General features: G+C 36.6%; 1 protein-coding gene across 4 annotated transcripts in view; it reads left to right on the top strand.

Moving 5' to 3' along the window:
• Positions 1–21490, top strand: part of ITGA9 (integrin subunit alpha 9) — a 541618-nt gene that overhangs the window by 163035 nt on the left and 357093 nt on the right. For all 4 annotated transcript variants that reach the window (XM_081971274.1, XM_081971275.1, XM_081971273.1 and 1 more), the window contains exon 15: positions 9000–9160. In XM_081971274.1, the coding sequence (XP_081827400.1) occupies positions 9000–9160 (161 nt within the window). The remainder of the gene's footprint in view (positions 1–8999; positions 9161–21490) is intronic.

The raw sequence follows: 21490 nt of genomic DNA, 5'->3' as shown, positions 1-21490 counted from the left end.
ACTCGACAACTTTTCCACCCCTTGGTCATTTTTAATTGTTAATTTTAGTTTTTAAACTTTTAATGTTATTGGGGTTTTAACCTTTTTGAGTATTGTAATTTATTTATTTATTTTTTACCTCCTCTGTATGACACTGTGCTGACTGTTGCTTGTGTACGTCGCCCCGAGTCCCTGTGGGGAGAGGGGGCGACTAATAAGTTTAAATAAATAAATAATTAATAAATAAATAAATAAATAAATAAATAAATAAATAAATAAATAAATAAATAAATAAATTCTACAGCAACTATATTGCTTTGCAGCAGTCATTGTAGAATGTTCCATGTGCATAATACTCTTTTGCTGAAAATGCTTCTTCTTTTTTCAGAGAATGATGAGAGGGGAGAAAGGATAACTTTGAGAAGTAGAAGAGCTGCAACCAAGGCAATGGCAAATAAAAGATAACAGGAGCTTCCTTTCTAACAGCAATTATCAATCAATACCGCTCACCTTATATTATTTCCCCTTCCATTGTATTTCATTTGGATTTCACCATTCTTAATTCTCTTATTTTACTCATAACTATTATTTTTGAATTTTGTTATATTCCTTCATTGATTCTTGTTTTTTTCCTCCATCCACCTATACCATTTAACCCATATCTGATAGAATTCTGATTCTTCTTTTCCTGAATTTCTTTAGTTAATTTGTCCATTTCAGCACAATCCATAACCTTTCTTATTATTTCATCTTCGCTTGGAGTTAGTTTGTTTTTCCATTTCTGGGCAAAGGCAATCCTTGCTGCCATAATTATATGTAGTATTAAATTCTGGATTTCTTTTTTGTATTTCGCAGACATTATTCCTAATAAAAAAAAATTCAGGATTCCATTCTATTTTAATCCCCGTTATTGCCTCCAGCCAATTTTTGATCTTTAGCCTCCTCACAGGTCAACCATAAATGGTAATATGTTCCGTGTATTGATTCACATTTCCAACATTTTGGGGAGGTATTTGTTGAGATTTTAGCTAACCTCGTTGGTGCCAGGTGCCATCTATAAAACATTTTGTACTGGTTTTCCTTGTATGCAAGTGATAATGTCATTTTTAAGTTTGTTCCCCAAATTTTTTCCCATTTGTCTAATTCAATATTATATCCAAAGTTCTGTGCCCATTTTATCATTTGTTCTTTCACAATTTCCTCTTCCATTTTATACTTCAGGAGAAATTTATATATTCTCCCTATCAGCTTTCTATCTGAGCTTTGAATAATTTTATCGAATTCGTGTGGTTCTGTTTCAATGTCATATAATTTGGTATCTTTATTGTATTTAGTTTTGATTTGAAGGTAAGTTAGCCAGTAACTTTCATGTTCTGTTCTGCCAATTCTTTAATTTTTAAAAAATTTCCCTATCTATCAATTAAGTCTCTATATCTTAGCATTTTGTTCAAATCTATAAAATTTGGATGGGTCATCCTTTCTGTTGGTGATAGCCAATTCGGAATTTTCACATAGTGGATTTTTTTTATTTTGAGCCATTTTTGCAATGACGCTCTTCTAATTAAATGATTTTGAAAGTATTTGTGCGTTTTATTTTTATCATCCCATAGGAATGTATGCCAGCCTACTTGCAAATCATGGCCTTTCAAGGTCAAAATTCTTTTATTCTTTAGCTCTATCCAGTCCTTCAACAAGTTATTGTTACTGCTGATGCGTATAGATCCCAATTTGGTAATGCTAAACCTCCCCTCTCCTTGCTGTCTTGCATTGACTTTAGTTTAATCCTCACTTTTTATCCCTGCCAAATAAACCTAGCGGTTATTTTGTTTAATTCTTGAAAGAATTTTTTACCCGGATTAATAGGTGCGGCTTGCAACAGGAATAAGATTCTTGGTAAAATATTCATTTTAATTGTCGCTATAAGTCCCATGAATGATAGTTGAATATTTTCCCAAAATTTCAGGCTGGATTCTATTGGGTCCTCTAGAACAAATACTATGTCATCGGGATAGGCTTGGGCCTTGTATTCTTCATTTTTGAATCTTAAACCTTTTATTCCCTGGTCCTTCCAAATTTCATTTAATAACATTTTCAAAGTTAATATAAACAGCAAAGGAGAGAGGGGGCATCCCTGTCTGACTCCTTTTTTAATTTCAATCTTCTCTGTTAATTCTCCATCAGAATTTTGGCTATCTGTTTGTTATAAAATCCTTCTATCATTTTTATAAATTTTTCTCCAAATTTCAACTCGTCCAATAGTGTTATTATAAATTTCTAGATTACGTTGTCAAATGCTTTTTGTGCATCAAGGAAAACCAATACCATTTGTTTTTCTGGCTGCACCTCGTAGTACTCTATTATTTCTAGGATGATTCTCTTATTATTTTTAATGTGTGAGGTAAAAATCCGTTTTGGTCCAGGTGTATTCGTTCATTTAAAACCTGTTTAATTCTTCCTGCCATAATTGCTGCAAATATTTTATAATCGGAGTTTAGTAATGAAATTGGCCTGTAGCTTTGAATTTCTTGTAGGCTGGTTTCTTCTTTTGGGATTAGCAATATTATTGCTTGTGTCCATGATTCAGGTATCTTGGATTTTCCTAAAACTTCATTAAACATTTCCACTCCTAGCTCTTCCAATATTATTTTATTATATTTGTAAAGCTCCACCGGTATTCCATCTGGTCCTGGGGTTTTATTATTTTTCTGGTTTTTCAAGACTAATTCTACTTTGGCTAACGTTATTGGCCTGCTTAGCGCCTCCTTTGCTCTTTTGAGATTGGTGTTATCTTTTCTGTGTTTAAATAATGTTTTATTTTGTTTTCCTCCGTACTATCTTGTCCGTATAGTTTTGTGAAGTATTTATGAATAATATGCTTCTTTTCTTCCGCTTTGTATTGAATTCTTCCATTATCTTTTAATTGATATATCATCCTTTTTTCTCTTTCATTCTTCAGTCTGCATGCCAGCCATTGTCCAGGTTTGTTGGCTTGTTCAAAGTAATTTTGTCTGGCCACTTTAATTTTCTGTGCTAATTCCTTTTGAGTTATTAAGTTGATCTTATGTTTTATTATCTCTCTTTTTTCTTTTTTAATTTTATTCTTTGGATCTTTCTGTAGTTCATCTTCAGCTTCCATAAGTTCCTTTTGCATATATTCTTGTTGCTCTTTTTGTTTCCTAGTTTTTCTCATCATGTAGGCAGTCATGAGACCTCTTGTGTATGCTTTCATAGTGTCCTAGAGATTTTGAATTGAGGTGTCTTCTTTTTTATTTATTCTAAAAATAGTTTTAATTCTTTCTCCAGCATTTGAGTGTATTCTATTTCATTTACAATATTTGAATTCATCATCCATCTTTTTCTTCTTCTTTGACCTTTCCATCTTAATTTTATTGGGTTATGATCTGCCCACTCATTGGCTTCTATTTCAATTTTGTCTACTTGATTGCATAGACCAGATGAAATCCAAGCCATGTCAATTCTTGATAGGGACTGGTGGGGGTTCGAATAAAAGGTATATTGCTTTCTTGTTTTGTGCCTTTCTCTACAAATATCATATAATTTATATTCCATTGCCATCTCAAAAAAGGATTTGGGTAGCGTATTTTTTTTGTTTTATTTTTATTTTTGCTTTCATAGCCCATTTTTTATCCACTATTGCTTTATAATCTCCAATTAAGCAAATACTTTCATATTCTAATTTGTTTATTTTGTTGTGTAATTTCCTATAGAATTCCTTTTCTTTCTGATTTGGTGCATATATGACTATTAATAATATCGTTTTTTCTGTTGTCTCTAATTCAGTCATTAGCATCCTGCCTTCTTCATCAGAGTAGACCTCTGATGTAAAATATTTTATTGTTAAATAAAAACGTTCTGTATAAAAATTAAAAATGAGGATGTATATTGCTTATAAAAATAGACTAAGATGAAAGAAGAAAAGATAATTTGGGTCAATCTTGAAAGGGAAATTGGCAATAGTGTTTATATATTAAGAAGAAATTAAGTTTAAGCGGGAAATAGGAGAAAAGAATAATAGAATTGTTAAGCTAAATGTTTTCTATGTAAAAGCTGAAATTGAGGATTTATGTTGTTTATAGCAAAATAGGTTAATAGATGAAAGAGGAAAAGATAATCTGGATTAAGCTTAAAGGGAAATTGGTGATATTGTTTAGATACTAAAAAGAAAATAAGTTTAAGATGAAAAAATGGAAGGAATAAATTGGGTTGGAAATGGAAACAGAACTATGATGAAAAACTGTTAAATTAGTTAAATTGGTATCATGGATGTATAATGAACTATTAGAGATGTTAAAAAAAGAGTGTGAAACTTTGGCGGGCAAGGATAAGCTAGAAATTTAGATAGGAGCATTCAGACCTGGAAATAGAAGAGAAGAGAGTAAAAGAGGGCTTAATTGAAGAACAAGAATAAAAGAAAAAGGAACTAAAAATAAAAAATAACTAGATGGTTTCATTCAGGTAAAATAGATGAAAAGATGAATCAAGAAATGATAATTTGGTATAACTTTGAAGGGGCAATTAATGATACTGTTTATATAGCAAGAAGAAAATAAGATGGAAAATATGAGAAGAGAATAATAGAGTTGAAATTGTAAATAGAATTATGATGTAAAATGGATTATAAAATAAAATAAAATAAAATGGATTATTATATATAAAAGGGGAAAACATGGACAACATTTTGTTCATAAATGTGTTATTTGTATTTAAAAAACAATGAAAACTTTATTTAAAAAAAACTAGTAGTTTTTAATGATACTACATTTACGTGGTGGGAAGTAAGTAGTGGGGTACCACAAGGTTCCATCTTAGGCCCAGTACACGTCAATATCTTCATAAATGACTTAAATAAGGGAATAGAAGGGAATTTACCAAATTTGTAGATGATACTAAACTGGCAGGAATAGTCAGCACCCTAGATGATTGGCTGAAGATCCAGATGGATCTTGACAGACTTGAACACTGGGTCTTATCTAACAAAATGAAATTCAGTGTAGAGAAAAGTAAAGTCTTACACATAGGCAAGAAAAACCCAAAGCACACATATAGACTTGGTGAAACGAGGCTTAATAGCAGTAACTGTGAGAAGGATGTTGGAGTCTTAGTGAACAATCAATTTAATATGAGCCAACAGTGTGCAGCAGCAGCCAAAAAAGCCAGTGCAATCCTTATCTGCATTAACAGAGGGATACAATCAAGATCAAGTGAGGTACTAATACCACTCTTAGTAAGACCACACCTAGAATACTGCATCCAGTTTGGGTCATCACACTATAAAAAAGATATTGAGACTCCAGAAAATTGCGGACAAGAGCAACCAGGATGATTAGGGGGCTGGAGACTAAAACATACAAAGAATGTTTACAGGAACCAGGCATGGCTAATCTAGTGAAGAGAAGGACCAGTGGAGACATAATAACAGTGTTCCAATATTTAAAAGGCTACCACAGAGAGGAAAGGTCAAGTTATTTTCCAAAGCACCTGAAGGCCAGACAAGGAAGAATGGCTGGAAACTGAACAAGGCGAGATTCAACCTGGTAATAAGGAGAAATTTTCTGACAGTGAGAGCAATCAACCAATGGAACAGCTTGCCTTCAGAAGTTGTGGGAGCTTCATCACTGGAAGCTTTCAAGAAGAGACTGGACTGCCATCTGTCAAAAATTGTGTAGGGTCTGCTTGGGTGGTGGGTTGGACTAGATGATGTCCAAGGTCCCTTCCAACTCTGTTTATCTGAATCTATCTGTTATGTTTATGTTTAAGGGAATATATTTATTTCTATACTCAAATAAGCCTTTAATTCTCATAGTAGTAAATAAAGCAGAATAAACATAGAAATAAGGACCAGCTGAAGGTCACTCAACAAGTGCTTTATATTGAGCAGAGATTTGAACCCAGATCCTAGTTAGTTACTCCTGATCCTGCCCTATAATTCCTATCATTCAAGTATATAATGATGACCTAATGAAGGGCAGAATTCCAGAGCTTCAGCTTCTGTCTCAGTTTGTCAAGCATGCCTCCTTCAGCAACCAAGAAAGAAACCACTTAACTCCATTTGTAGAATTAAGAGTACTTTTACTGGTTATGAAAAGATAGCAGCGAAGTAAAGCAAGGTCTGAGGCAGAAATGTGCGAAAGGATACATATCAAACATTTGCCCAACCCCCTCCCCCCAACAACCCCCACCCCATTGTCCAATCTGCAAATCCCTTAGGTGTCATGTGGATGCATCTCCGAGAAATATCATCAGGTTGGAATGCAAGACAGTTGGGCCTTGACCAACTCCAAACATCGGTCATCAGCATGCGCAGAAGATGGTGAGAACAAAACTCCCTTAACTATCTTCCTGTACCAATTATTTCCCATCCCAAATACCCCCTCCCCATTTCTATGGCAGCCAAAAGCAAGTAGCGAAGCAGAGGCTGACACAGTTATGCATATGTTATTATTTTATCTGTCCAATACAATCACTCAGGATATTTCCCTTTCTTTTCCTTATTTTTTCAGCATCTGGTGCCTGACCTCTAGTCTCAGCTGAGTTTAAAACCAATGTGTATTAGTGGTCTGTTAATAATTGCTCCCTGCCCCAATGGAAAAAAATTTACATGGGTTATACACAGTGGTGGGATTCATTTTTTTTACTACCAGTTCTGTGGGGTGTGTCTTGGTGGGCATGTGGTTTGATCATGTGACTGGGTGGGCATGACTTGATCATGTGACTGGATGGGTGTGGGTTGGTGGTCATGTGGCTGGGTGGTTATGTGACTGGGTTGGCGTAGCCAACTTGACCTTACATCGAGGGGTGCCTTGCAAGGCCTCTCCTTGCCTCAAAGGCCTCAATGAGTTACAATTTGTATCTGTCTATTTACTACTACTGAACATCCAAAATATAATATTTAATCCTATATATTTATGCCATATGTGTACATATATATTACATAGTATAGAGTGTGTATAGGCACACAAAAAGATACATTATCTACTATATACACTGTATGTGTATGTACACCCCCCCCCCTAAACATATACACATTCAACCTCACTTACTGCGTTTGGAAAAACACATCCAGAGTCCACTTTCTGACACACATTTAACTACAACTTCTGTACATTAGAACATTACACATACCTTCAGATGTTCCTCCCTAACTTGCACATGTCTTTTAGAGCCAGGAGATGTCATGGATTGAGTAAAATGTGGTAAAACTCACTTAACAACGCCCTTGCTTAGCAACCAAACTTTTGGGCTCAATTCTGGTCTCTGCCTTCCTCTGCATGGCAACCTTGTCCTAGTAAACTCGTCCTTTCTGGCAAAATTTCTGGCAATTTTTCTCTCTGTTAGCGGCATCAAAATAATCCATAAGAGAACAGACTAAAATGGGAAACAAAATGAAATAAAATAGACCAATGGCATACTTAATTAAAATAAATCTGCATCGGGAGGCATGGCTTGACGTCGTGTTGACACGACATGCAATCTTGGGGCTCCAGGATTGCTATCGATATCTCTGTTGCTGGACGGTCCTTTTTTGATCTAAACCATTCTGAAGGAACGGTGATAGAGAAGAGCACATCCTGCTGATTTCAGGGGCATCGCAAAGTCCATGATCGATCCAGGAGAAAGCTCTTTTTGCTGACTACAAGAGAAACAGTCAAAGTGACCGCAGAAGGTTGGGACAGTCCCCTGAAATGGAAGCAGAACAGGAGAGACAGTGTGTCAAAATGGCGAGAAAAATCATTATTATTAGAGAAGAAAAAACCCCAAAGACTTAGTTAAAATAAAATTGAAGACAGAAGGAAGTAAGCGGTGAAAACCTGGTTTAAAACTATCATGTTATCTTTTTCACTTTAATTTTGTTCGTTTTCTATGGATGGACTTTTCACAAATGCCTCTTACTGTTAAAACTGGACTGGTCTTTTTTTTCCTTCTTCCTCTATACTTCTTCCATTTTTTGTATTTGTGGATTAAAAGTATCTTTCCCCGCAAGGCTCGGCCGGATCATAATCTTTAAACATTTTTTTCTTTTGTTCCGGATCAGGTCAGTGCATGGCGCTCTGCCTGGCTGGAGATGGGGGTTGCATGAGTGCCTGTTCTGCCCCCAGCAAGCATGCCTCCCAGCCTCACCATGCCCTGGGCCAGCTCTCCCTGCAGCCGCCGCCACTGCCACCGCGCTCTGAGCATAACCTCTCCAGTTTCCAAACTCCAAAACTCGGCTGCCAAGTCTTCCAACAGCGGACGTTCTAGGAGTGCGCTCTATGGTTGTGGGCTGGCTGCTGGAAGACTCTCTGCCGGAAGACTCTCTGTCCGGAGGACTCTGTCCGGCAGCCATTACTACTCCATTACTATTGGAACTTTCGAGTTTCCCTTTAAGATGTTGATCATAATGGAACTGTGCTAGTGAAGGGCTAGAATTTGTTATTCATTTCAGTTACTTTGGAAACGTAGGAAACCCTAGAAATCTCCTTCATATTAAATTGTGTTCTCTGTATCAGCTTTGCTGATATGTATGGAGGTGATATCAGTGACATTGAGCATTTAAGATTTCTTGTGGAAAAAAAAATTCTAGGTGATATTTGTTTAGGCTGTACCACTAATGTGTAGAGAAATTATAGTCTCCCTTTCTCTCTCTCTCTCTCTCTCTCTCCCTCTCTCTCTCTCTCTCTCCCTCTCCCTCTCCCTCTCCCTCTCCCTCCCTCTCCCTCTCCCTCCCACCCTCCCCCCTCTCTCCCTCCTCCCCCTTCCTTCCTTTCGATGAGGACCTCTTGTAGTTAGCTGCATTTACGGGTGTGCTGGTTTGCTCTAGAATGTTGCATTTACCCAAATTTGCAAATGTTCTTCTGAAATTGGGGTTTGCTACTAGGACATAAAGGTGAACGTAGTATAAAAGTGACCCACTTCTAAATATATTGAGGTTTTATAATAATCCTAAATCACAATAGTGATTGTGAAAAACCTATGATATGTTAATAGCAGAAAACTATCTTTGTTATGATTTTTTTATCTAGATTTGAATTATAATTTGACATCCGATGTGGCAAAGAAAGAAAAAGGATACCCAATCAGGGTTTACTTCATCTCTTCTGGAGAAGCAATTGGCCAGATCATAGAACAAATGCAGCTTTCCTATATGCAGAAACAATGCACAAGCTACTTGGCTTTTGTGAAGGTTGGTCCATGTTTGGCTCATGTTATATATACTTTTATATTTCAAACTTACCCTAAGTTAGGCTGGAGATTATCCCTTGATGAAAATAGACGTGGAATGCATTCACCTTTCTTTTTCTGAAACAATAAGAAGGCTAAGAATAAGTACCACTCAGTACATGAAAAAGTGCAAGATTGTGTTTTTTAAAATTTGGAGGTTTTCTGTATGGTTATTTAAAGTATTTTAGGGATTCTGAGATAAAGGAATATCTCCACAATCTGCATCATCTTATGGTACTCTTTCCATAAGAAAGAAAGAAAAAGTTTGTTTCTACCTGAAAATGTAGAATGTAGCTGAACTAAAAAAAGCTAAAGACATTTTGGATTCCCTCAAAAGGCTAGTGCATTCTTTTATATCAAAGAAGGTATCCTGAAAGACAATGACATGACTCAATTCTGCTTTTGGTTATTCTTGGCTGATTTTGCTCAACAAATATCCTGGCTTTAATTCACTTTCAAATTTTTGCCATATTATATGGCAGAATCAGAAATACAAACATAATTACTTCACAGAGACAATTGCAGACAATCCAACTCTTTCAAGAAGGGACTTTCCAAGATGCAGAAAGAGAAAAGAATCCTTTTGCTGGCTATCAGCTTCTCTGCCAAATTTAAATAATGTTTTACATAAAGTTTGGGAACTGCACAATGTGAAATGAGGGCTACAGATTATCCTGCATTAGATAATAAGTATTTATTTCAAGAAGGGTACCATCAATTATATCCGAAAGCAGAAAGGATGCAATTTTCATACTGTTTGTGATGGGGAGCTGTGCATGGTGCTTTTCTTACACAGCATTAGCTTTATTTTTTCTCTTCTGATTAAAATGGTATGGTATGAATTTGCTTGCCTAAATAAAAGTGGTAAAGTAATCAGGATGGCCATGTTGCTTAGCCTGAGTCTCAGTGAAAGAAAATGATTTAGGAAGCATGAAATTATACTGAAAATGCAAAAGAGCGAGATGAAGATTCAAGATCCTTCTCTTTGTATGTCTTTAATAGGTCAAAGAAATATTTGTGGAATATCTGTTTTGATTTTTCAAAGATAATGAAAGTTGCAAGATTACATCTTGATTGGTCACTGGGACCAGAGATTTACTCTTCGAGATTTCAGACTTATGCTGGAGCCCATCTTCAAGGAACTTCTCCCATTGGAATATGTACTTTGGGCTATTCTGGCTATTTGTGTTTATGTGGTGCCTTCCTATCAGCTGATTGGTGTCAACCAGTGACGTGCAGTCAGGTGAGGCAAGTGTGGCACAGCCTCACCTCTCGTCATGAAAAGAAAAAAATGTAAAAGGAAAAAATAAATTTACTGTTCAACTAGTCAGACGAGAGCTTGCAGTGAGACTGCAGCGAGCTCAGCCTCTCAGGCGAGAGGTGAGGTGAGGCTGAGCTAGCTGCTGCCTCACCGTGGATGACTCTGTTTAACTGTTTAAAAAAGCCTCTTAAAAAGTGCCCTCTACTATGAGGCAGGAGAACTGCATGCCTCACCTAGTCTGACTTTTTAGGCTTTTAAGCCTCTACTTTGCTCGTGCTCAGCGATCATAAAACACCTAAAAAGTCAGACTAGGTGAGGCACGCAGTTCTCCTGCCTTATAGTAGAGGGTGCTTTTTTAGAAGCTTTTTTAAACAGTTAAGCAGAGTCATCCGGTAAGGCAGCAGCGAGCTCAGCCTCTCAGGCTGGTACCGTATTCTTTTGCTGCCCTTTACACGCAGCCTTGAGTATCTCAGGCTCCCTACCCTTCATTCATTCATCCGCTCCAACAGCGGATTAGTTGGATCTACCCTTGCCAGTCTCTTGGTAGGGCTTCGGTCACATCATAGGAAGCGGAAAGCAAGGGAAAAAGCCACCTTTAAAACACAGAGAAAGGAGTAGGAGAGATTCTTCCCAGGTCTGTTTGGATCTGTGTGTGTGTGTGTGTGTTGGATGCCTTAATCTGGATTAGCGGCCCCTTAAAAGTGCTGTCTCCCATCAAGTGCCTCTATGTGCTCCCAGCTTTTTAAAATTCATCTCTCTTCTTCCTGATGGGTAGTAGTTGTCCTTTTGGGGGATTGCCGCGATGCAGTTGGTTTTGGGGATGGCTGGAACTTAACTCCTTTATAAAAGTTTGTTTTCTCCCCAAAAGTGGTTGACGTGTTGAAAAAGAGAGGGGGGAAAATTACATTTGACTGGGGAAAGAGAAGAAATGCCTGACGAGTGAATTGCTCAAGAGGTAAAGCAGATGGGGAGGGAGAAGGAAGAGTGCAGCATCCAGAATTTAGAATAGAATAACAGAGTTGGAAGGGACCCAGGTCTCCTGCATGAACAGGGGGTTGGACTAGATGACCTCCAAGGTACCTTCCAACTCTGTTACTGTTTACTGTTTAGTCCAACTGCCTCACCAGCCATAAACCTCACCGCACGTCACTGGTGTCAACACACCAACCATCAATACACCAATCAGCCATTAGGAAGGCATAACATAAATACGACTCACCGAATAGCCCAAAGCACATATTCCAGTGAGAGAAATTCCCTGAAGATGGGCTCCAGCATGAGTCTGAAAGTTTGGAAAAAATAAATTTCTGGTCCCAGTGACTGACCCAGATTCAGTCTTACAACAATAAAAGTTCTCCCAAGTATCTTGTATTCTTTAAATTCCCTCTACTATTCTCGCCTCTTTTGAAGATGCTCAGCATAAAATAACAGATTATTTTTTTAACATGCATGCCTGTAACAATCTCTGTTATAACTTGACTTAAGATATATTAGCAAAAAAAAGGGGGCGTGTTGTCGTTACTATCCTTTGTTGAAAATATATCTTTGGACTACATATATTCCCAGCAGAACCAGAGTGCAATAGAAACCAAAGAATGGGACTTTTTAAATGAACTTTCTCTGTTAAAGTAACTTATCCAAGGGAATTCATGTGATAGGTTTTCCCATTTCCTCTGAGTAGTAAAGGATTAAAGATCTGTTCTACATCTTTTGGATAGAACATACATAGAACTAGCTCTAGTTTAGTATGCAACTGGTGTCCTGTTAACACTTGTTGATCAGTGCAATGTAATAAATTCAAACTAAGAGATTATAGGCAATAAAGAGAAATCACCTTCTTTGAATCCAGCTACAGCTTCTCCTTGACTTACAATCATTTGTTTAGTGATTATTCAAAGTTACAAAGTTACAAAGCGCTGAAAAAAGTGTCTTATGACTGTTTTTCACATTATGACAATTGCAGCATCTTCATGATCATGTGATTAAACTTTGGATGCTTGGCAGCTGGCTCGTATTGATGATGATTGCTGTGTTCTAGGGTCATGTGATCATCTTTTGTGACCTTCTCACAAACAAAGTCAATGGGGAAGCCAGATTCACTTAATGACTATGTTACTAACTTAACAATTGCAGTGATTCACTTAACAACTTAGGCAAAAAGATTGTAAAATGGGGCAAAATCACTGAACAACTTTCTTCTTTAACAACCGAAATTTTGGGCTCAATTGTGGTCATAAGTTAAGGACTACCTATACTATATTTTCTTAATATTTTCTATTATATTTAAATAAATAAATTGATCTATCAGCAACATATAAAATGTAAGTAATATTTTACTAACTCTTTAATGAGTGATTACTTAGCAGAATTTGAAATCTGAGTTTTCTAAGATTTGAGCTTTAACATGAAACCAATTGTTTTAAGAGAAGATATTACAGATGTTACAGTTTCAAAATATAATGCATTTTATTTCTTTAACAACCATGTATGTTACATAAAGTTAGATCTAATAATTTTATTAGGTTCATTATTTTCCTGATTCTTTAGTGGTATTTTCAATGTGTAAGGCAACTTCTGAGTCACAGAACTTTTATAATAGCTCAGATTTCATATGACCATCACTGATTGTGCAATAATTACTACTCTGGAAAAAAAACATTGATCTACATTTCTATTTAGTTCTTTAAAAAGGGCATATTTTCTATCAGCTTATATGTATTTTTATTGGAGAATATGAAACATCAGTTCCAATTCTATGAAAAAAATAGGAATTGATTTTATGAAAACAAGACTATACTTGTGTCCGGTTTCCATTAACATCCAAAATTAAATCAGAGTCCAAGGCAAAGTATTGCTCAAAGTTCCAATTTATTGAGAGTCATGTTGGCACATCTATGGAAACCTGAATCTGAGCTTCCTGGGGTTTCCCCACCCAGTTGAAAGTTCATGATCTTGCCCCCACACCCACAAGTCCATCACATGGTCCAATCTTCCACTGCCATGCTGGCAGTTCCACCCATCCAGTTCCGGTCAGGTGCAGAGGTGACAAAAGATGACCTTGGCTTCTAGAAAGGAATTTTATTTTGACAACAGCACATTCTACTCCTTACTATTCACGCTCCCAATTCCCCACTAATGAAACAACATAGTATAATAGAATATTAGTATGGCAGGCCAAAGATCCCAAAAGGAACCGGCTGCAAGCCTGACAATTTGGAACTGGGAACTCTAGAACTCTAAAAGACTATTATTTTCTCCCTTTCACTTAGGAACTTATTTGTGACCATACTCTAATTTAGGCTAATCTTACTAGTACTTTCCAAATTTGCTGAAACTGCAGATCCAGTTGTCCCATTCATCATGCTAACTGTAACGGGATCTATTCAAGGGAGAATAATATTCACTGGGCTTTTCTGAGGCATGTTGCCAAGTTATTTATTTAAGAAAGTCATGCATGGCCTTTATTTTGGGGATTGAATGTGCAGTAAATGGAAAGAGGGGAAGGATCTATCTTTATAATATAGCAACAGCACTTAGACTTACATACTGCTTTACAGTGCTTTACAGCCTTCTATAGTGGTTTGCAGAGTCAGCATATTGCCTCCAACAATCTGGGTCCTCATTTTACCCACCTCAGAAGGATGGAAGGCTCTCAATAAGAACAGAGGTTAGGTTTTTATGAATAAAAAACCCTAAAATGCTAAAAAAAAAGGATGGAAGGTTTAAGTCAACCTTGAGACTGGTGAAATTTGAACTGCCAAATTGCAGGCACCTGGCATTCAGCAGAATTAGCCTGCAGTATTGCACTCTAATCACTATGCCATCAGGGCTCATTATAATTCAAACAGCAAGTGTCTGAGGAAGTTTTAGTTTTAGATAAAAGAGTAGTTTAAAATCATCTAAGGAACTCCAAAGTCAAGTAGGAACTTAACATAAAATGCAGAAAAATAGTCATTATATCACATAAAAGAAGAATAACCATAAATCCTTTAGACAATCTTACAATATTCTTATGTTGTAATTTTTCAAAGGCTAGTCGTGTGTGTATGTGTGTGTGTGTGTGTATATATAATAGGTATAATATTTAGCAGGCGGGGAGGTGAGATCTGCTCAACCACCTCCAATGTAGGGATTCAACCGGAAGTTCTCCAGCTGGATAGATGAGGGGGTGTGAGCTCTGAAGAGTCTCACATGAACTCTGTCTGATAAACCAATTCCGAGATCCTTTTTGGATCAGAACCTCCCTGTGTATGTGTGTGTGAAGAAGGGGCAGTGTCTCATCAGAACCAGAGGGAGTACAACAGGTCCCTCGTAGGTTGGAGATTTGCTCTCTGAATCGGAGGTGGCAGCATGGCAACATGGCTCACATATTGTATTACAGTATGGTATGCTGGTTTAACAGCTGCGGACAGGAAGGCACTACAGAGAGTGATCAATTCGGCACAAGAAACCATTGGTTGCCCTCTGACACCACTGGATATCTCCAGATCTTGCTGCTTTAGCAGAGTAAGGAAGATACTCAGAGATGATTCACACCCTGGTCAGTGTCTCTTTGCACTTCTACCATCAGGCAGAAGACATCAAAGTATAGCCATCTGAACAAACAGGTTTAAAGATAGTTTTTACCCTTGGGCTCTGAGACTTTTAAATACAACCACAAACACTCCATGCACATGCTGGGTTTTTTTTCTTTCTTTCTTTTTTCGTTTCTGTTATAATTTTGCACCAATGAGGTTAAAACCAATTTCGTTATATTTAAGTACAATGACAATAAAGATTATACTTATAAGAAGCTGGCTTCCAGCCAAAGCAACTGAGCAGGAGTGCCCAGGATGAGATGAAAGCCCAATAAGAAAGTCTAATTAACCCACAGTCATAAATCAGAACTTGGAGAAGGCAAAGAACCTTGAGAGTATAAATAATATTAATGGACAGATTTGGATTTGAGCAAAAAGAAAGAAAGAAGGGGGAAAATGGAGGGTTGAATCACTAGCCCAAAAAGAGCCTTTTGCTTGAAACACATGTGGACAGAAATCTGGACAGAAAAAGAGAAAGTAGAGAAGTGACAAACCCACTCAAATACAAACTCTAAATTTGGTTTTGGATTTGAAAAGGCACTGTTTTTAAAAAAGACTAGGTGGGTGAGATGAAAATCAAACATACCAAGGAGATTTGCACCGTTTGAATTTTTTCTAACTAACATATCTTAAGCAACTCCAATTAATGAGAGGTGGAATGTAACAAGGGGAAAAATCAAGAAAAAAGCACTATTTTCTCACTGATAGCCTAATCTTGCCTTTGCGATGAATAGAATGCAAACCCTGAGCAGGAAGATTTAATTAACCAATTGCCATAAATCAGAACTTTGAAAAGAAGGAGGCAAAGAGAAACATATCAGAATTTGACTTATGCAAGTTTGTTGCAATTAATATATTTTGAGCAACTATAAACAATGAGAGGCGGAAGGTAATAAGGGAAAAAATATTAAAATCAAGAACCGGGAAAATACAAAGTTTTTTCTCTCTTCAAAAGATCAAGATGGCTCCTGTTTCTCTTCCTTTTTACATTAGTTGAATTAGCTAAATTTAAGGTGGACCAGAACTTTGACATAAGAACTGTATAACTAACTGCAATTTTGGAACTGGACATTAAGGAAGAACAAAAGATTAAGATGGCTCCCGTCTTTCTTCCTCTCCATATCAGCTGAACTAGCTAAATTTAAGGTGGACCAAAGTTACAGTTGAAATAAGAACCGTATAACTAACTGTAACTTTGGAACTGGACATTATGGGTGAAAATTTGAAGAACTACATGAAATTATAAAAAAATATGCATAAATCATTAAAATCAAGTCTAAATAGAATCTTGAGCTCAGAGAAGCAGGAACTGAAGGAAGAAGTGAAAGACGAAGGGGGGGAGGGATAATGAAGGGGTGGAAATGGTGGAAAATAAAAAGGAGACAAAAAACGTCATTGGGTTTGACAGTGGTATAGGGAAAATTGAAAAGGGGGAATGTGTCCCAACAAAAGGAAATAAAAAGCAGACAAAAGATTTTATTGAGGTTGACAATGGCATAGGAAAAACTGCAGGGGGGGGGGTTTATACGCCAACAAAGGAAAATACAAAAGATTTAACTGGGTTTGACAGTGGCTTGGGGAAAATTGAAGAGGGTGGACATGTCAAAACAAAGAAAAGAAAAGAAAAGAAAAGAAAAGAAAAGGAAGAAGACAGGAATAGAGAAGTGGGACAAAAGACTTACTAGGAAAAAATCAGATAATTAGAAACTATTATATTCAGATAGAAACTGAAATATGAAGCTGAGATATGTGGTTTACTCCTATACATGATAATAAAATTGAGTTGCTAACTGATTGAATATGATAATGGAAAGATAATTAAATAAAGGTTAAAATATATGGAATATGGACAAATATGAAACTCTTGTGGGGAAAATGCAAAGCAGAGGTATGTGATCCACTTTTCTACATGATAATTAAACTGAGTTGCTAATTGATTGAATATAACAATGGAAGGACAATTAAGTATGGGTTAAAATATATGAAACATGGATACATATAGAACTCCTAAGATGATGAACAAAGTGAGATGTGTACCACTTGTTATTCTATATAGTAGATTAAGGGAATTGTAATGAACATTAATCCATAGGTGTAAGCAAAAGTGAAAAAAGAAAAAGAAAAAATTAATCCATTCAGTTTAAAAAATAGGGAGCCTTTGCAAAAATTCCATCCATGAAAAAAAAATTAGAAACAGGATAACACACTAAGTTTAATGTAGATTAATTTTGCCGCGTACAGTCTTCTATCTTCAATTTTAATTTAACTTAATTTTTTTGGGGGTAGTCTCTTTTTCTAATAATAAAATTTCCTCACCAATTCGACACACTTTCTCTTTTCGCTTTCTTCCCATTCCGGAGCTGTCCCAACTTCAGCAGCTTCATTAGCTGCATTTCTATCACTGGAAAAAAGGCTATTCCTGGATCTTTCAAGGACTTTGCCACAATGAAGAGGGCGCCAACCTGTTTTACAAAGCCAAACACCAAAGCCACCGAATGGTCTTGCCAGGAGTGACAATTTAGTTTTGGAGGCTGAGGGTTTTTAAAAAAAAATCTTTTGGATATTTTTATTTCAATGTCCAGTAAACATCTTTCATGTCTGCTTCAGAAAGCACTGGGAGTACTGTGTTCTTTTTCTCTCTGAACAGCTTAATTTACAAAAATGCTATTTTGGTACATCTTGAATGCATCTACTCTCAGATCAGTGTACAGAACGTGCTGGGAGTTCATTTCACCTAATGTCCCATTAGCTGGGCTTGAGCGGCTGTAAAACTTAACTAAACAAAGAAGGCATTTTCCATCCCCTCACATTGATATGAAGAATTCAGCTCTCTCCAGAGAGGTTAGTTAGCCAGGAATGACTATGCAGTCAATGAGTGTGAAGCTGGAGAGAGCTGCATTTTTGCATTAGAATAGTCACTCCTATATTTCTCAAACTCAGCAACTTTAAAATCATGTCTCCTGTCTGTTACATGACAGCATCTGGCTCAGATATCATGAATCTGAAGTTTGGCCATTGAGGTTGTTTTAAACTTTGCATACTTTTCCTCCTCTCTTTGTGTGCCCAAAAATATCTATCAGGTTTTGAACAAATGTCTTTTGCCATAGCCTCTGAATTGAAATAAGCTATTAATGACTGTAAGAGTAGAGAGGGGGCAATGCTATCCATGAAATGCCATCTGTGAAAGCCAAACCATGCTTTGACTAATATATATATGAAGCAGGATAGAAAGTGATACTTTGGTTAGCCCAAGCTTTAGAAGCATGGGAACACTAATGACTGGCTAAAATGCTCATTGATGCCAATGAATTTTGTGAATCTTAAGCTGTTTGTCATTCCTCTTCAGCCATTTCATTTACCTCCTCCTTCATTTTTAAAGTATATTTTCAAGAGTGGAAGGTAGGGCAGACGGAAGATACTGAATAGCCTAATAGGTACAGTGTCAGTTGCAGGAGAAGGTAAATTGGAAGACACTAGTATTGCACTCAATTCCCTTATGTACATTCATAACAGAATGGTAGATTACAGTCTTTTGCTGTAATAATGTTGTATTGTTATCACATATAGGAAAAGTTTCCTGTAAATGCTTTAAAAAGGTAGAATCCAAGTTTTTGTCTAACTTTGTCTTACACACTGTGCTTGATAAAAGTAAGAAGAAAATTCTTTGTCTAGTATAAAAAAATTATATTACAAACTTTGTAGCTATAATACATTAGATAGAAACATATCTCCCACAATATCTGCTTTTGCACTGTTATTTTGCTTCTTCTGTAGTTGAGAGAAAATACTTGATAATCATGTGGGCAGTAATACTATTGTATATTTTGTTGTCTTAACATTGCTCTTTTATGGAGCTGTTATGTATTTTAGGTTTCCGTTTGCATAACTTTATGGATGTTAAGGGTCTTTGGATAACAATCTACTGTATTTTACTCTTTTAAAAGTTTTACACTTTCAAGTTTGTCCCTTCCTGTTCATTTACTGAATGGCATCCTGAATTCCTACCCCTTCCCTCCACAAAATCTTTTCCTAATGGCACAGTTACTATCCTTAAAAACTACCCAACAAAATGTGCTATTTTAAGTGAAGCTTGAAGTTTTTCAGATGTCCAATGTAAAATTGCACAATGCAGTATGGTTTGAATGATCCGTTATATATGTGATTGTAAGGTCCAATAATAATATGTTTAAGCTCATAAATACCAAACAAGAAACTTAAATGGAGATTTGAATAACATAGCATTTATTCTTAATCAAGGTTAAATGGTCAGCTGTTCCAAACACATGCAAGATACATGCAGGTAAGAGCTACACTTCAGAAAAGGTGTAACTCCTTTTTATGCAGTTAGAAACGTCATAAAATAACATCCTGGCTTCCTGATTGGTTTTGTATATTCCTACAAAAGGACACAATACTCCTCCATTAGCCTTATCTGCCTTATCTCTTTCCTCTCTGCCCACAATTGGCCATTTGGTCCCCTGTTGTGAAGGGGGACAGATCAAAGGTGAGATATGTCCTTAGGCAGAAGGGGGACAGATCAAAGGTGAGATACGTTCTTATGTAGAAGGGGGACAGACCTTATGCAGATCAAAGGTGAGGCATATGTTTTGACAAATGCCAGATACTTTACAGAGTCCAATAACAGCATTTTTTAGTTGCAGGAAATACAAACATAAGGGTCTAATGTGGCATATTTGTGTTACAACTACGAAGGGCATAACAGGCATAACAAAAGGCATAAAATATATGTGTTACAGGAAACAAATATTCACAGCATGCAAGTATACAAAGGTATCATCTAGTATAGTATTATTTAGTATATCCTTATTACTATTCCCCTTCATGAGGATCATTATAAGTAATGATTAGAGCATGTAATTATATTCTAACAAAGATTTTACTTTAATCAATTTTCCTTTAACCTGGTTGCCTAACTGTTCTATAAGAATCATTAAAATGGAAAAACCAATTATGTGGGCTTTTTCTACCTGCCTTGTAAATAGAGACTCTTCTAGTCTTCCTCAACTTGACACATAACTAGCATGTTAGCCTAAAATCATGACAGTTTGGATTGTTGGGAATGTTAGTTAAAGTCAGCCTAAATTCATTATATTGGAACAGCTTAGTATCTTTTTACATGCTTCCTTAATAGTATAAATGCATCCACTCTTAAAATCCTTGTAAATCATTAAACCCCAAAAGTATGACTTTAAAAAGTTGCTGCTTCTGTTACTCCTTTTATAATTTGTGGATATTTTAAGTTTATTTCTTAAATTTACTCTTCTGTAGAGCTATTATGTAATTTTAGGTTCCTGTTCCCATAGCTGGCTTGTGAAGTTCAATATTTGTCATTCTAAAAGAAAATTCACAATTGTGTAATACAGGCATGTCAAACTCAATTTAATTGAGGGCCACATAAGGGTTGTGATTGATCTCGGGGGGGTTGGCGTGGTCAGCTCAACATCACTTGTGTCGGGATGCCTGTGGGAGTGTGTGTGTGTGTGTGTGTGTGTGTGTGTGTGTGTAGGTAGGTAGATGTTTCCAGATGTATTTATTCTTGTGCTGGAGAAGGAAATTGCTGACAATCTGTAGGACCTAAGACTTGTTTCTGCTGGCATAGCACTTGATCAATCTAATTCTCATCAATCACTCTAACTAAAGAGCTTTCTGAAAGGAAAAAGAAAAGTTTTTGCGCTCTACAAACCTCCCAAAAAGGGCCCGTTATTCGCAAAAATGAGCCCGTTTTTTAAAAGTCATGAGCCTTGGGGGAGCTTGCAGAGTGTTCCTGGGGGGTTGGGGAAGCCAAAAACGAGCAAAAGCAGCCTGTTTTCTGTGAATACGGGCCCATTTTTTGTCAAAAAATTGCATGCATAGCCTTATGGAGGCTTATATGCTGGGAGCTGTGGGGGCAAAAAACGGCCCATTTTTTGCTCATTTCTGCCCTCGCCAGCCCCCAGGAGGTCTCTGAAAGCCTCCATAAGGGTATGCACAGCCATTTTGGTGAAGCCTTTGGGAGGCAAAAAAATGCTGTATTCGATGTATAAGACACACCCAGATTTTCAGCCTCTCTTGAGGAAAAAAGGCTTATACTCCGAAAAATGCGGTATATACAGAATAAATTGATCAGATTAGATTGACTAAGAGTGTGTGTGTATTTATAGTATATTATATATATATATATATATATATATATATGTATGTATGTATGTATGTATGTATGTATGTATGTATGTATGTATGTATGTATGTATGCTGGTTTTGTTGTATTCGGGTCTTTTCCCGTGTAAGGTTGAGAACATTGGGACATATCACCAATATGACCAGTGTATATATATATATACACGGCTTCCCTTTTCTGTCTTTCGGCTCCTCCAGGAGACCATATTAATAGTACTACAAGATACTTGGTAGTATCATGGTCAGGGTAAAAAGATTTACAGGTAAATAGTTGATG

Source organism: Natrix helvetica (genome assembly GCF_964273705.1).
Source record: "Natrix helvetica genome assembly, chromosome: Z".
Lineage (NCBI taxonomy): Eukaryota > Metazoa > Chordata > Lepidosauria > Squamata > Natricidae > Natrix > Natrix helvetica.
Note: the sequence above shows the minus strand (reverse complement) of the source record. Positions and strands in the feature narration are given on the sequence as shown.